Source organism: Tachyglossus aculeatus, chromosome 7 (assembly GCF_015852505.1).
Source record: "Tachyglossus aculeatus isolate mTacAcu1 chromosome 7, mTacAcu1.pri, whole genome shotgun sequence".
Classification (NCBI taxonomy): domain Eukaryota; kingdom Metazoa; phylum Chordata; class Mammalia; order Monotremata; family Tachyglossidae; genus Tachyglossus; species Tachyglossus aculeatus.
In genome coordinates this window covers 58,457,180-58,471,700 of record NC_052072.1, presented here as the reverse complement: position 1 = coordinate 58,471,700, position 14,521 = coordinate 58,457,180, and the positions used below count along the sequence as shown (strand labels likewise).

Below are 14,521 nucleotides of genomic sequence, written 5' to 3'. Positions count from 1 at the left end.
CTGACACATAGTAAGCACTTAACAAATACCACTGTTATTATTATTATATAGTCAGGGAGGTTCCAAAATAAGGTAGCCAACGTTCATTTCAACGAAAGTAAAATGGATGTGTCAATCTACCCAGGCACTCATCACCCAGATGAAGAGGGAACATCCTCTCCCTGTCTCTGGTTTCTTCCGTTCCCTCCACCTTCGTTCAATCTTTAGTCACATCCCCAACACAATGTTTAAATGCTCTCCCCATTTTCCTGCAGTTCACATTCCCCAACACCCCATGGCCTCAGAGCTAGTGCTCTTAAATAGACTAATATTATATAGAGATGTGTTGGAAAGCTGAATAAGAGTTCAATGGTAGAAATAATAATAATAATAATAACAATGATGGCATTTATTAAGCGCTTACTATGTGCAAAGCACTGTTTTAAGTGCTGATGTTATAACTGTTGTTGTCAACTTGAAACTTCGTAAGCGGAAGACTACCAGTAAATAAAATGTCGATTATTGATCCATTGGTCCACAGAGAGCACAAGGGCCCATAGCAAAGTCAAAACTTAATGTTGTTAAAAATACATTAAGGAGAATGATAGACTAGATCCCCTATATTGCTCTACTTCTTTCTCCAAAACTTAGAAAAATAGGTTAAGATTTCAAGGGTTCCTCCACCCACTGCTGAAAAATGGTATAAATAGAATTTTGGCTCTACCCTCCCAATTCCATTTATAGGGAATTTACCAATTTCCTGGATTTTCAATGTCAAAATGACCTCTGCCCAAGGGACTCAGAAGATGAAAGGGATTACAAATTTCCTTCAAGGAAGGGAAATGATTTGCAAATGCCTATGATTTGTGTTCTGAAATGCCAACAGGAGTGCAAGAATTCTTTTGATGACAAGAAGGAAACGTTTCATTTTGAGAAAGAGAACTACCAGGCTCTTCTTTCCTTCTAGAGGAGGACTCAACAAGGTGAGCAATCAGGTAGGAATATACTCCTCAATAAGAGGAAAACTTGGAAAAGGTTACTAGTTCAGATAACAATCAATCCATGGTATTTATTGAACACTTACCGAGTTCAGAGCACTGTACTTTTGGACAGTGCAATTCAACAGAGTTGGTTAACAGTTCCCTGCCCATATAACAAGGTAACAAGTGTGTGAGTCTGATAAATTGAGGATTTAAAAAACACTGCATCTCCTTTCTTGGAAGGGCAGGGACCATTTCATTTAATATCCATTGACGATACTATTATCAGCACAAAAATGAAAACCATCATTTTCTTGAAAAAAATGAAGTCATCAAATTCTACCACTACTAATCCAGTGAATGAAACCATAAATCCCAATGCAAGAAGTATATCAAGCACAGGCCAAATAGATGATTAAAAAACAGAGGCCATCTGTAATAACGTGTTGTAAATCTCTTTCAATTTCTTGGCCAAATCAACTCTCTGAGGCAAGGCTTCCTGTAGCTTACCTGTGGCAGTTGTCTGTAAAGATGAGTGCCTCTCACATTTCCATTCTCCTCTGCCATTGCCTGTACAGAGACACTGAAGCAAATTTCCCCTGGCATCTTTCTTGCTCCAAGTGTCACCAATTCTATAAGAAGTCTGGGTGTCCTGATCATTGCATCTATCTGCATAAGAGAAAAAAATATTTCAATGCATCAAACATGTCCTCGTCTATTTCCTATCTCATCTGGTGCAAGGCAACTCTAAGAGGGATTTTATCACTGGCAGCAGTGCTTCCATTTTCAGCAAGATGGCTATTATCAGCTTGCTAAAGCAGGAGGTATTAGTTCAATTTAGCCTCAATTCTAGTTTCTGAAAATAGCCTTTGCTTTATACCAAGCGATAACTTCTTTCATTACTTCTATTAGAAACTTGTATGTAACTGCTCATTCTTAGATTTCTCTTCCTACTGAGGTGTTCAGATACTCAGCACTGTCTTTCACCGGCCTGCCTTTCAGTCTTCAATAAGGATCTTTGTTTGAGAACTTTAAAGAAGGGAAGACAATAGGAGGTTTGACTAAACACTACCTATTGCCCTTAGGCATCAGATCTGAGTGATAGTACCAATTCTTTACCCTCCTTTACACTCCTAAAGCCAGAAGAATTAACAACTCCTTTTGGCTTTTTCAATTAGTACCTCCTACCCCTAACAGCCCTCAAAGCAAAGGTTCATTCATCTCTGACCCAGTTTACCACCCAGGGACAAATACAGCAACATTGTTGCAAAGTATCAAAAGACCAAAAAAAAGCAATTAGACAGAACTTTACAAATAATAAATGATTAAATGCTAGTCATTTGCCCAGATAATGGAAAAGACTGCTGGTTTAAATGTGGTTTTAAATGTGGGTCCCAGTTTACATCATCTACTGTAACTGCTTCCATCCGACTTTCCAGTGAGTTCTGGGACAGAAAGGAAGACAATAAAGGGGCAGTTTGCCATTAGATGACCAAATTGTCCATCTATTTCAACCGTCTAAGAACCGGTCTTGATTTAGAGAGACCCCACCCCTTGGCCCCCCAGCTGAAGACAAAGGACTATAATTTGGGGGAATCTGAGAAGCTGTGGCCCAAAGTGTAGGCCCAGAGGCATTTTGGAGTTCTTTTGGTGTGGGATTTTAAAATAGATGTGGGGTTGAGGTGAACAAAGGATTGTGAGATGGCCCAGGGGTCTAAGAATCCCCAGGCACATTTCTGACTATGAGAGGTATTATCCTCATTTCCAGCATCTTGGTATTTGGAAATAGCTTCATTTCCTCTCAGGATTAAAAAAAAAAAAAATCTAACATGAAAGTCATTGGAATCGATTTATTCACATGCCTAATGAGTCTGAAACCAAAATAACCTTCTCTAAATCCCAACATCCCTTTTGAAGACTTAGAATTCTACTTTGGCTTTGCAATGAGGAGGATAAAAAAGATTTATTTGTGGTCTTGCTTCCATTGGGGCAGTTAGCAAAAACATAGCTAACCATGTTTAATCAATTTGATTGGAAGGATGCATAAAAACACTTTGACGTGTGTTATTTTCTCCTTTTAAATTAGCATTAACAAAAGAGATCTCAAATTTTGAAAATGGACCTGCTCAAACACACAGACAAGATAAAAACTGATCATTTCAGATTACACCTTAAAAGTCATACACTGATCATTACTGGGTATTTTGGTACTATGAAATATACTAAATGGTACTAAAGTTTCCCTTAAAGTTTCAAAAAGCCTCATATTACCAAGGCAACATTTAAGCCCTCTTAAATGTTACTGGAGAGCTGAGGAGCAGAAACAAGAGACAAGATATTTTGCAGTTTAAATAACTTTTGGTTCAAAGTCCCTTCAGAGCTCAAGGACAGCGAGGTAGCCTCTTCAAACAACATACTTTGACTTCCAGGTTAAACATTTTTTCACCAGGCTGGCTTTGAGCTATGCCTTATTGTATGTTCAAAAAATTTTAAAAAAAATCCCACCCACAAAATCTGATTTTTCAGTGGTTTAGATACATTTAATGTATATTAGAAACAAGGATAAGCTATGGGGAGAACGCTTTAAGACTCCTTTTTTTGTTCTCATCACTATTACCAAAATCTCAAAAAAAAAAAAAAACCACCCCAAACTGCAAAGTAGCTAGCCAATGTGTTTTGGGGAACTTTGTGGTTTCTGATTAAATGCCATGGGGTTTTGAATTTCAAGATCCCCACCTCAAATGGCTGCCTAAATTTTCTTTCATTCTGGTGAGAAGTCCATCTCTTTAATTCCAAGAGAAATAAAACCTAGGAAGAAACATTGAGAAGAGACTGCCCAGATTCTATGTCTTATTTGGACAGGGTGAACAGTGAATACAGAACTGGAAAAGGCAGACCGGGCAAGAATGCAGTTTCTCTGAATTACAAGTCTTCAGAAGCCAGCCACCAAGTGACTTAGGTGGGGGATCAGGATTTGAATCTTGGACCTAGGACTCAAGGGTAAGGTTTGAACCTACTTCTGGAGGTGCAGGTGATGCGTCCACTGCCTTCTCCTAAACAAGTACAATCCACCATCATCCAGCCTTGATATGGTTTCTCCCAGGTCTCTCCGACCACATAGGATGTCCCAGCTGTGTTATCGTAGCATCTCTCAGCTACCGGAAATTGGCAGGGAAAAAAAGGGGGAAAAGGGTTACTTTGCATGGAGCAATCTCCCTGTAATTTAACACAGAGTGGGCAAGTGAAAATTAAGCCACATCATTCTGAAAGAGTAGCACTCTTGGAAAAACAGGGACCTGCCCTGTAACACGTGCCCTGGAACTAGACACAACTGAAATCACAGGAGAAACTGAAATAGAGCTGGAGCAGCTTTATCTTGAAGCAAACAGACTGTATATTTCATCTCAAAAATTCACTTGGATGATCTTGATCAAAAACAGCCGCTCACTTCCCATCAGGCCCACAAAATGTAGTCAGAGAGGAGGACTGGCCAAGTAAGATGGCATTCCAATTGTGGGTGACCATAAAGTTAGAAGATTAAAAAAAAAAGATCCTGGAAATGATACACCTTATGTGTCAGAAGATAAACACGGTCAAACGAGTTCATTTCTTGATTTTCCACAAACATCAAACAAATTGCCCTTTTAAAAATATGATTCGGCATTTTTGCACTGGTGGAGAAAAACGGAGCAGGTTGCATCAAGGAATTCACACACCATCATCAATCATGCCATTCTCGGATTAGACCAGTGGTCCACTCAGACTAGGATTCTGCTTCCAGCAGTGGCAGCAGACTAAATATCATGACAGATTTATCAATTAAGTCAGACGTCTACCAACTCCTTTGTATTGTACTTTCCCAAGCACTTAGTTCAGTGCTCTGCATAGAGCAAGTACTCAGTAAATACCATTGATTGATTGATACCTAGAAAAAAAATCTAGTGTAAGTTTGCAAAGGTCCTTAGCCTTTAATTTTCCCTTTTAGAATTCTAAGAAAATGTCTTCAGGGCCTGCTGTGCACCACTGGTGGGCAAAATTAGGGGCCATCCAGAAAATTCTCCTGGTCCCTAACTAATACAGCCCTCCCCTTCAATCATTTTCCTGTTCCGAATGGCCTTCTGTTATTTTACTCAATATTCAGGCGTTGTTTCAATGGGATTCACTGTTGCAAAATGGCCTGTAGAGTCATTCCCCTGTACAGTTGTCTCCCATTGCACGAGTTTTTCTGGAAGTGCTGTGGAAAAGCAGCTCGATCCTTGAGGTCTACTCTGTTAGTGGCCAAGTCCCTGCTCTGCCCATTTCCCTTGCCCCCGTTCCAGCCCTGGAGAGTCTGGAGCTACTACGTACCGACAGGTTTGCAGGTCCATTCCCCCTTCCCGTTGCCAAGACACACACATTCCAGCATGTAACCGCCTGTCTCGTGAGGTCTGCGCCATGTGGCCCCGATCTTGTATGATTCTCCCCCTTCGTGACACCGATCTGCCCAAAGTAAAAGTATGGTGGCTTATCATCTCCAAGTAGACAAAGAAGACAGAACGTTGTCGACAACAGACATTTATTTATTTATTTACTCATTGTGTATATTAATGCCTGTCACCTCTAAACTTTGAGCTCGCTGTGGACAGGGAATGGATCTGTTCATTGTTCTATTGGACTCTCCCAAGCACTTAGTGCAGTGCTTTGCACACAGTAAGTGCTCAATAAATGTGATCCAATGAATGAACCAAAAGCTATGCGCAATACAGGTGGGTGACCCCAACTACAGAGTGACAAAACTGTTGAAACTGCTGTCCTGCTAAACATTTCAAGAGGTGGCTTACAAATGATGGATAATAATAATGATAAAAACAATAATAATACTTGTGGATTTGTTATGTGCTTCCTGCGTGCCAGGCACTGGTCTAAGCACTGGGATAGATGCAAGATAATCAGGTTGGACATAGAGTCCCTGTCCCACGTAGGGCTCATAATTTTAATCCCCATTTTACAGATCCTCTAGACTGTAAGCCCCAGCTAGACTGTAAGTTCATTGTGGGCAGGGAATGTGGCTGTTACATTGTTACAGCACACTCTCCCAAGCGCTTAGGACAGTGCTCTGCACACAGTAAGTGCTCAGTGAATATGATTGATTAATTGATGGATGAGCGAGCTGAGGCACAGACCAGTTAAGTGACTTGCCCAAAGTCACACATCAGACAAGTGGCAGAGTCATGAAGGTACTCACTTTCCTGTATTTGGAGGTCTAACTGGACTCCACCATACTTCAGTCAAGAGGAGCAGCATGGCCTAGTGGAAAACAGCACGGGCTTGGGAGTCAGAAGACCTGGGTTCTAATCCTGACTCTGCCATGTACCTGCTGTGTGACCTTAGGCAAGTCACGTAAATTCTCTGTGCCTCAGTTACATCATCTGTAAAATGGGGGGTCAATACCTGTTCTCCTTCCTACTTAGACTGAGCTCCTGTGAAACAAGGACTCTGCCTGACCTGCTTATCTTGAATCTTCCCCAGCCCTTAGAACAGTGCTAGACACACAGTAAGCACTTAACAAATACCACAATTAGCTGGCAATGGAAAAAGTGCAGGAAAATCAGTAGGGAAGTCATGATAAATCCTGAGAGATCACAGAACCTCTGTCTTCCCACAGTAACTTGCCTCTACGTGGTAGAGAGAGAAGGGTCTGACCTTTTTGTTAACATAGCAGGAAACATTAATTGCGACAAGCAATTCACCTCTTCCAAAGAGGTGCTTCTTGCCAGAGTAGAATTAAGTAATTTTACTACTTGACTGTTTGAAAAATGGCACGCATTGCCATAGAAGAACATTTTCCAGAGAATGGGGAGGGTGAGAGCAGATGAATCTATAAACTGTCTCAGGATTTGCCCCTTTCACAGTATTGCCCCGGTTTCATTCACCAGCCAATCAGAAGCCTGTTACAGATGATCTTCACCCACATTACGTGAGCATGTAGATTAATAAACACCCAGGTGGCTGGGATTTGCCAAGAAACTGGAGGAAGTCCAGGAAATAGTGGCATTTTAATAGCTGAGTTTACTCACAAGGACGTAGTTGAGCTTATAAAGCAATGGCCTGCAGTTGAGGTGACTGATATTACTAATCTCTGTAATTGGAGACATCTTTGTGTAGAAGAGATAGTGTCCACAAGATTTAGCTGCACCAACTCAGAACTTTGTCTTGTTGACTCTTCCCTTCCGGACTCTAAGAAATCACTCACTCATTGAAGCTTGCTGTCCTCCTGAGGCTCCCGTGACAATAGATGGCATTTTCCCCTCTAGGATTATGAAGACGATTTGCTGGACAAATCAAATTAACCTAGAAAGGCGTCCCACCCAAATCTCAGTTGTGACCCTTGCTCCGGCTAGTCTGGACCCTCTCTCTAGACCATAGAGAACGCAGTGTGGCCCAGTGGATGGAGCACAGGCCTGGGAGTCAGAAGGGCCTGGTTTCTACTCCCAGCTCTACTACTTATCTGCTGTGTGAACTTGGGCAAGTCACTTTACTTCTCTGTGCCTCAGCTAACCTCATCTGTAAAACGGGGATTAAGACTGTTAGCCTTATGTGGGACAGGGACTGTGTCCAATTCAATTACTTTGTTTCTACTCCAGTGTTTGGCACATTGCAAGTGCTTAAATACAGCACTTCTTATTATTGTTATTATTAGCATCCAAGGGCCTGGCCAGCCTTGGAGTGATAGCAGGTAGAACCACAAGAGGTTTCAAATTCACTTCTGGGGATACTCCCAGGAACCCAAAGGGTGCCGGGAATTGTAGTCCCAGTATCCCCAGGAAGCTTCTGTACTCTTTCCCTTCAACACAAGCTTTTTTTTTAAATTTTTATTCAGCTCGCCTGTGCTGGGAAGGCTTTGGTGGGCTGGGAGAGTGGACAGACCCAACTTATTCTGGACAGTACCCCGCTTTGCAGGACGCTGCTGATACAACTAGAGACTCTTCATCAGTGACCCATTTTAGAAAGAGGACGTGTGATATTTTTCTTCGAAGCATTAGGCTCTCCCTAAAAATAAATGCTCATCTATGGGGGCAGAACACACTGTTCTGGGGTTCTGGACTCCAGATACGCTCTCACGTGTGGCTTACTTGCAATGGTACAGCTGATTCGTCCTCGACCGGCCCCAATGCAGGTACAATCCCAAATCATCGAGTCCTTGGGACGCTCGTAGGTTTCTCCTACCCGATAGGTGTTTCCAGTATATTTGTCAAAGCAAGTTTCTTCAGCTGAGAAGGAAAAATCGGAGGTCAAGTGAGACTAACACTTCAAGAATCCTATTCGGTGAAAAAAGTTCCAGGAGATAGCAGGGGAACAGAAGGCAAGACACTAAAATCTAGTAACTTGGGTGCTTGGCCCTGATGCGAAGCCAAGTACAGTGTTCTGCACACAGTAAGCGCTCAATAAATATGATTGAATGAATGAATGAAAAGAAGCAGTGTGTGGCTAAGTGGAAAGAGCATGGGCCTGGGAATCAGAAGACCTGGTTTTAATCTGGACTCTGCTATTTGCCTGCTGTGTGACTTTGGGCAAGTAACTTGATTTCTCTGTGCCTCGGTTTCCTCATCTGTTCTCCCTCTGCCTCAGGCTGTGAACCCCACATGGAACAGGGACTGGGTCCTATTTGTATATCCTGAGTGTACCCTAGTGCTGTGTAAGTGTTTACTAAATACCATAACTAATTAAACCACTGGGTCACCTCTGGTAAATCCACAAATTAATTTGGGCTTCCACTTTCCCCACAAGGTATCTCCCAGGAAACTGCAGCTATCATACTTACGGCAAGTGCTGAGTGCCCAAAACTCCCAGGCGACACAGCTAATGGTGAGATTTTGAACCTGTGGGGGCTGGGTCTAAAAAAATGTGTCCTCCCTCCTGGACCCACCCAAAGATACCAGAAATATTTTCTTGCCCAACATGGAGGTAGGGAACCACAGTTTGACCATGTACAAGGTCGCTTAGATATCAAATGTCTGATCCAATGACGCTGCTGCCTCTTCAAGGGGCCAGCATGGGCTGCCTACCTGATTTGGGATGATCCAAGCTGAAACCTCAAATGAATCCTGAATCTCACGTCTCACCCTTGTCCTACCCTTTCAAGAAGGTTATAACTATCTTTTACCTTCCCCTGCCTCCTCATCCTGAAAAGATTCTACCAAATCAAGAAAAGGACAAAGTTCCAACTCTAAAAGAGGGGAAAGATGGTTTACAGGGTTAGGGGCAATACATTTCGCAAGTTTGCAGAAGAGCCTTAAGGGTGGTTAAATAAAAATAAAATGAGTCCAAAAGATACAGCGTTTCTGTGCAGTGAAATTAAGGCGTGGCACCTTATTCAAATAATGAATTGAACACATTCTCAGCACCCTTCTTTTGGACAAAAAAAATTGCTCCACTCTCTCCCCAGAGTAAAGTGAGCCCCAAGAAATGCTAGAACAAGAATTTTTGAAAGTGAAAAAGCAGCTCGGATGTTTGTTGCCAGCAAAAAGTTGGAAGTCCAGGATATTGCAGGTCATCTTCCCCAGGGGACTGTGAATCTGGAGAAAATCTTTCATGCTTTTGCCTTTTGATTATTGGACTAGTGAACCAACAACTACTAATAATCATCACTACGTTCTGAACTTACCTTCAGGCTTGCTTTCACAGTTAAAACCTCGGCTTCCCCCATAACAAGTACAGACCAATGGGTTGCCCAGGTAAGTTCTTTCCCATTGTTGGTTTATCTGATAGTGTTGTCCATTGTCATAACAGCCAGCTGAAAACCAAACAGAATGCATGGTTATATTGGCTTTTCTATCCCACACTAGAAAAAAGGAAACTTTGCATTTGGTTGACCCTGAATTTGGAATGAGATCACCGAGTGAATTGTCAGAGTAACAGGAAACTCAACCTGATCAACAGTGTGTGGGTAAAGAAGTAGTCTCTGAAGGATGACTGCTGCCAATTTTAGATGCTTTCACACTTCTGCTCAGGTTGTTTTGTAAAGACTCTGTTAAATGAGTCTCTCTTGAAACTATTCAATTTAAATAAAAGCAGTAGCACCCTATAAAAATGTACGGTTGGGGTTTGGATGTACATAAAGACCACGCTTAAATTTCATTGCTACTTTCGAGGGTCAGCGGTGGCTAATGACACAGAGCAAGCCGAACATAAAAAATTTTGGCATTTCCTCAAAACTTTGCAAAGCTGGGCAGCATCCACAGTGGGAAAAAAATTCAGTCTTCCCTCCACAAGTGAAGCCACTTGAGGGAGGCGGAAGGCAAGCTGAACCCAAAATAGCCACTTTCAAAGTCATCTGAGAACATCATTACAGAATCCGACCTCCCCACAAGTCCCCACTTGAAATTACACTTCATTGGAAAAGGAGAAATACACATTAGTAGCCCAGCCTCAAGGCTCATCCATCTCTTGAAAGGAAAATGTAAGCAGTCGCCTTCCGCCCATTCAAAGACATGCTTCAGTGGCACCAAGTAGGCATATTAAGTTGGAAAATTTGGAAGGGCGGCCATGGACAAAAACAAGGGTAGGGACCGTCTCCACATGTTGCATATGTTGTCGATTTGTACTTCCCAAGTGCTTAGTACGGTGATCAGCACACAGTAAGCGCTCAATAAATACGACTGAACTGAATATTTATTTTATTTTGTTAGTATGGTTGGTTTTGTTCTCTGTCTCCCCCTTTTAGACTGTGAGCCCACTGTTGGGTAGGGACTGTCTCTATATGTTACCAATTTGTACTTCCCAAGCGCTTAGTACAGTGCTCTGCACATAGTAATCGCTCAATAAATACGATTGATGATGATGACTGAACCAATGAACTGAACCCAGGACGGGCAACGTGGCTTAGCGGAAAGAGCATGGGCTTGGCAGTCAGAGGATGTGGGTTCTAATCCTAACTCCACCACTTGTCTGCTGTGTGACTCTGGGCAAGCCACTTCACTTCTCTGTGCCTCGGGGACCTCATCCGTAAACCTGTCTGCTGGTTGACTTGGGGCAAGCCACTTCACTTCTCTGTGCCTCAATGACCTCATCTGCAAAATGGGGGATGAAGACTGTGAGCCCCACGTGGGACAACCTGATCACCTAGCACCGTTGTTGGGTAGGGATTGTCTCTGTTGCTGAATTGTACTTTCCAAGCGCTTAGTCCAGTGCTCTGCACACAGTAAGCACTCAATAAATACGATTGAATGAATGAATGAATCTACCTCCCCCCCACCCACCCAGAGCTCAGAACAGGGCTGGGCACACAGTAAGCGCTTACTACCATCATTATCGTCATTATTACGGGTAGTTGGGACTCCTCAACCTTCTATGGCCAGAGGGTCTCTGAGCCCAGGGTGGGTTGGTGGTCGATGAAATGACATCAAGAACCAGAGGAAAAAAGCAAATGCCAGACACACACGCACCCACACACAAACTTCTGCAAAAGTTTTGGGGGTCTCACAGCTCCATCTCTCGGGGCAAGTCTTTGTCCACTGAGCAGCGTGGCTCAATGGAAAGAGCACGGGCTTTGGAGTCAGAGGCCATGGGTTCAAATCCCAGCTCCGCCAATTGTCGGCTGTGTGACTTTGGGCAAGTCACTTAGCTACTTTTGTTACCTCATCTGTAAAATGGGGATTAATAATAATGATGGAATTTGTTAAGCTGAATTAAGCCCCCCTGTGGGACAACCTGATTACCTTGTAACCTCCCCAGCGCTTAGAACAGTGCTTTGCACGTAGTAAGCGCTTAATAAATGCCACTATTATTATTATTTGGGGATGGTCCTTGGGACTCCTCAACCTTCCACGGCCAGAGGGTCTCTGAGCCCAGGGCGGGTTGGTGGTCGATGAAATGACATCAAGAACCAGAGGAAAAAAGCAAATGCCAGACACACACGCACCCACACACAAACTTCTGCAAAAGTTTTGGGGGTCTCGCAGCTCCATCTCTCGGGGCAAGTCTTTGTCCACTGAGCAGCGTGGCTCAATGGAAAGAGCACGGGCTTTGGAGTCAGAGGCCATGGGTTCAAATCCCGGCTCCGCCAATTGTCGGCTGTGTGACTTTGGGCAAGTCACTTAGCTTATCTATACTTTTGTTATCTCATCTGTAAAATGGGGATTAATAATAGTGATGGAATTTGTTAAGCGTTTACACTGTTCTAAGCGCTGAATTAAGACTGTGAGCCCCCCGTGGGACAACCTGATTACCTTGTAACCTCCCCAGCGCTTAGAACAGTGCTTTGCACATAGTAAGCGCTTAATAAATGCCATTATTATTATTATTTGGGGATGTTACTTGGGACTCCTCAACCTTCTATGGCCAGAGGGTCTCTGAGCCCAGGGCGGGTTGGTGGTCGATGAAATGGCATCAAGAACCAGAGGAAAAAGGCAAATGCCAGACACACACGCACCCCACACAAACTTCTGCAAAAGTTTTGGGGGTCTCGCAGCTCCATCTCTCGGGGCAAGTCTTTGTCCACTGAGCAGCGTGGCTCAATGGAAAGAGCACGGGCTTTGGAGTCAGAGGCCATGGGTTCAAATCCCGGCTCCGCCAATTGTCGGCTGTGTGACTTTGGGCAAGTCACTTAGCTTATCTATACTTTTGTTACCTCATCTGGAAAATGGGGATTAATAATAATGACGGAATTTGTTAAGCGTTTACACTGTTCTAAGTGCTGAATTAAGACTGTGAGCCCCCCGTGGGACAACCTGATTACCTTGTAACCTCCCCAGCGCTTAGAACAGTGCTTTGCACGTAGTAAGCGCTTAATAAATGCCATTATTATTATTATTATTTGGGGATGTTACTTGGGACTCCTCAACCTTCTATGGCCAGAGGGTCTCTGAGCCCAGGGTGGGTTGGTGGTCGATGAAACAGCATCAAGAACCAGAGGAAAAAGGCAAATGCCAGACACACACGCACCCACACACAAACTTCTGCAAAAGTTTTGGGGGTCTCCGCAGCTCCATCTCTCAGGGCAAGTCTTTGTCCACTGAGCATGGTGGCTCAATGGAAGGAGCACGGGCTTTGGAGTCAGAGGCCATGGGTTCAAATCGCGGCTCCGCCAATTGTCGGCTGTGTGACTTTGGGCAAGTCACTTAGCTTATCTATACTTTTGTTACCTCATCTGGAAAATGGGGATTAGTAATAATGATGGAATTTGTTAAGCTGAATTAAGCCCCCCAGCGGGACAACCTGATTACCTTGTAACCTCCCCAGCGCTTAGAACAGTGCTTTGCACGTAGTAAGCGCTTAATAAATGTCATTATTATTTGGGGATGGTACTTGGGACTCCTCAACTTTCCACGGCCAGAGGGTCTCTGAGCCCAGGGCGGGTTGGTGGTCGCTGAAACGGCATCAAGAACCAGAGGACAAAAGCAAAACCCCGCAGACCCACGCGCCCCCACAAAGTTGCGCAAAAGTTTTGGGGGTCCCGCAGCTCCATCTCTCGGAGCCGGTCTTTGTCCCCCTACTCACGCTTGTTTTGGCTGACGGCCAAGGGGAGGGGCGCCTGCACGAGATGCTGGGCTTGGTTCTTGAGCCTCCGGGGCTGGTCCGGGGACCCCGCCGCCCCCAGGGCCAGGCTGAGCAGCAGCAGCAGCCGCCGGGGGCCCGGGAGGCAGGAGCCCCTCGGCATCTTCCCCAGCGGGAGGGATGGAGAGAGAGGGATGGAGGGAGGGAGCACGGGGGGTGCTCGGGGCAGAGGAGGAGGAGGAGGAGGACTGGAGGTCTGTGCCTGCAGCTCCGGGACACCCACCCACCTACCCTCCCCCTGGTCCAGCCACGGATGGGCTCCCCGCACACCCGACCCTCATCCCCTCCGCGCCGCGCCCGCTTTTATAGGGGGCCCCCCCGCCGGGCCCCGCCCCCCGGCCGCAGGGCGCCCTCCCATTGGCTCCGACGCGCCGGTGACGTCACCGGGCCCGGCGGGGCGGACGGACGGGAAGCTGGGCCGGTACCCGACCGGGCCGCGCTGGGGTTTCAAAGTCTTGGCCGAACTTGGCTCCCCTGTGGGCCCGGTTGGCGAGTGGTGGGCGCCCCGGCCCCTCCTCGGGCGGGACAAAGGGGACAGGCGCCAAAGACTTTCAGGGAACGCGAATCACCAAAGGGAAAACCATCACCATCATCATCAATCGTATTTATTGAGCGCTTACTGTGTGCAGAGCACTGTCCTAAGCGCTTGGGAAGTACAAATTGGCAACATAGAGAGACAGTCCCTACCCAACAGTGGGCTCCCAGTCTAAAAGGGGGAGACAGAACAAAGCCATACTAATAAAATAAATAGAATAGATGTGTACAAGTCAAATAAAGAAATAGAGGAATAAATATGTACAAGCATATAGACATATATACAGGTGCTGTGGGGAAGGGAAGGAGGTAAAATGGGGGGGGGATGGAGAGGGGGACGAGGGGGAGAGGAAGGAAGGGGCTTGCTTGAGAAAGACCAGACCTTCTCGGAGGGTTGACGCTACGAAAATGCATAACGATGGTATTTGGTCTTTCGTTTATTCACTCAATCGTATCTGTTGAGCGCTCACTGTGTGCAGGGCACTGGGCTAAGC

At 44.9% G+C, this 14,521-nt stretch overlaps 1 protein-coding gene across 7 annotated transcripts in view; it reads right to left on the bottom strand.

Annotated features, from left to right (window-relative positions):
• Positions 1-13,728, bottom strand: part of FN1 (fibronectin 1) — an 87,508-nt gene extending 73,780 nt beyond the window's left edge. For 5 of the 7 annotated variants that reach the window (XM_038749084.1, XM_038749085.1, XM_038749086.1 and 2 more), the window contains exons 1-6: positions 13,437-13,728; positions 9,604-9,732; positions 8,072-8,209; positions 5,307-5,438; positions 3,977-4,114; positions 1,470-1,628 (exon numbers count right to left, since the gene is read on the bottom strand). In XM_038749084.1, coding sequence (XP_038605012.1) covers positions 1,470-1,628; positions 3,977-4,114; positions 5,307-5,438; positions 8,072-8,209; positions 9,604-9,732; positions 13,437-13,596 — 856 coding nt within the window. In that variant the 5' untranslated portion in view covers positions 13,597-13,728. The remainder of the gene's footprint in view (positions 1-1,469; positions 1,629-3,976; positions 4,115-5,306; positions 5,439-8,071; positions 8,210-9,603; positions 9,733-13,436) is intronic. The other 2 variants (XM_038749080.1, XM_038749082.1) reach the window with 1 other exon arrangement.
• Positions 13,729-14,521: the final 793 nt, after the last annotated feature.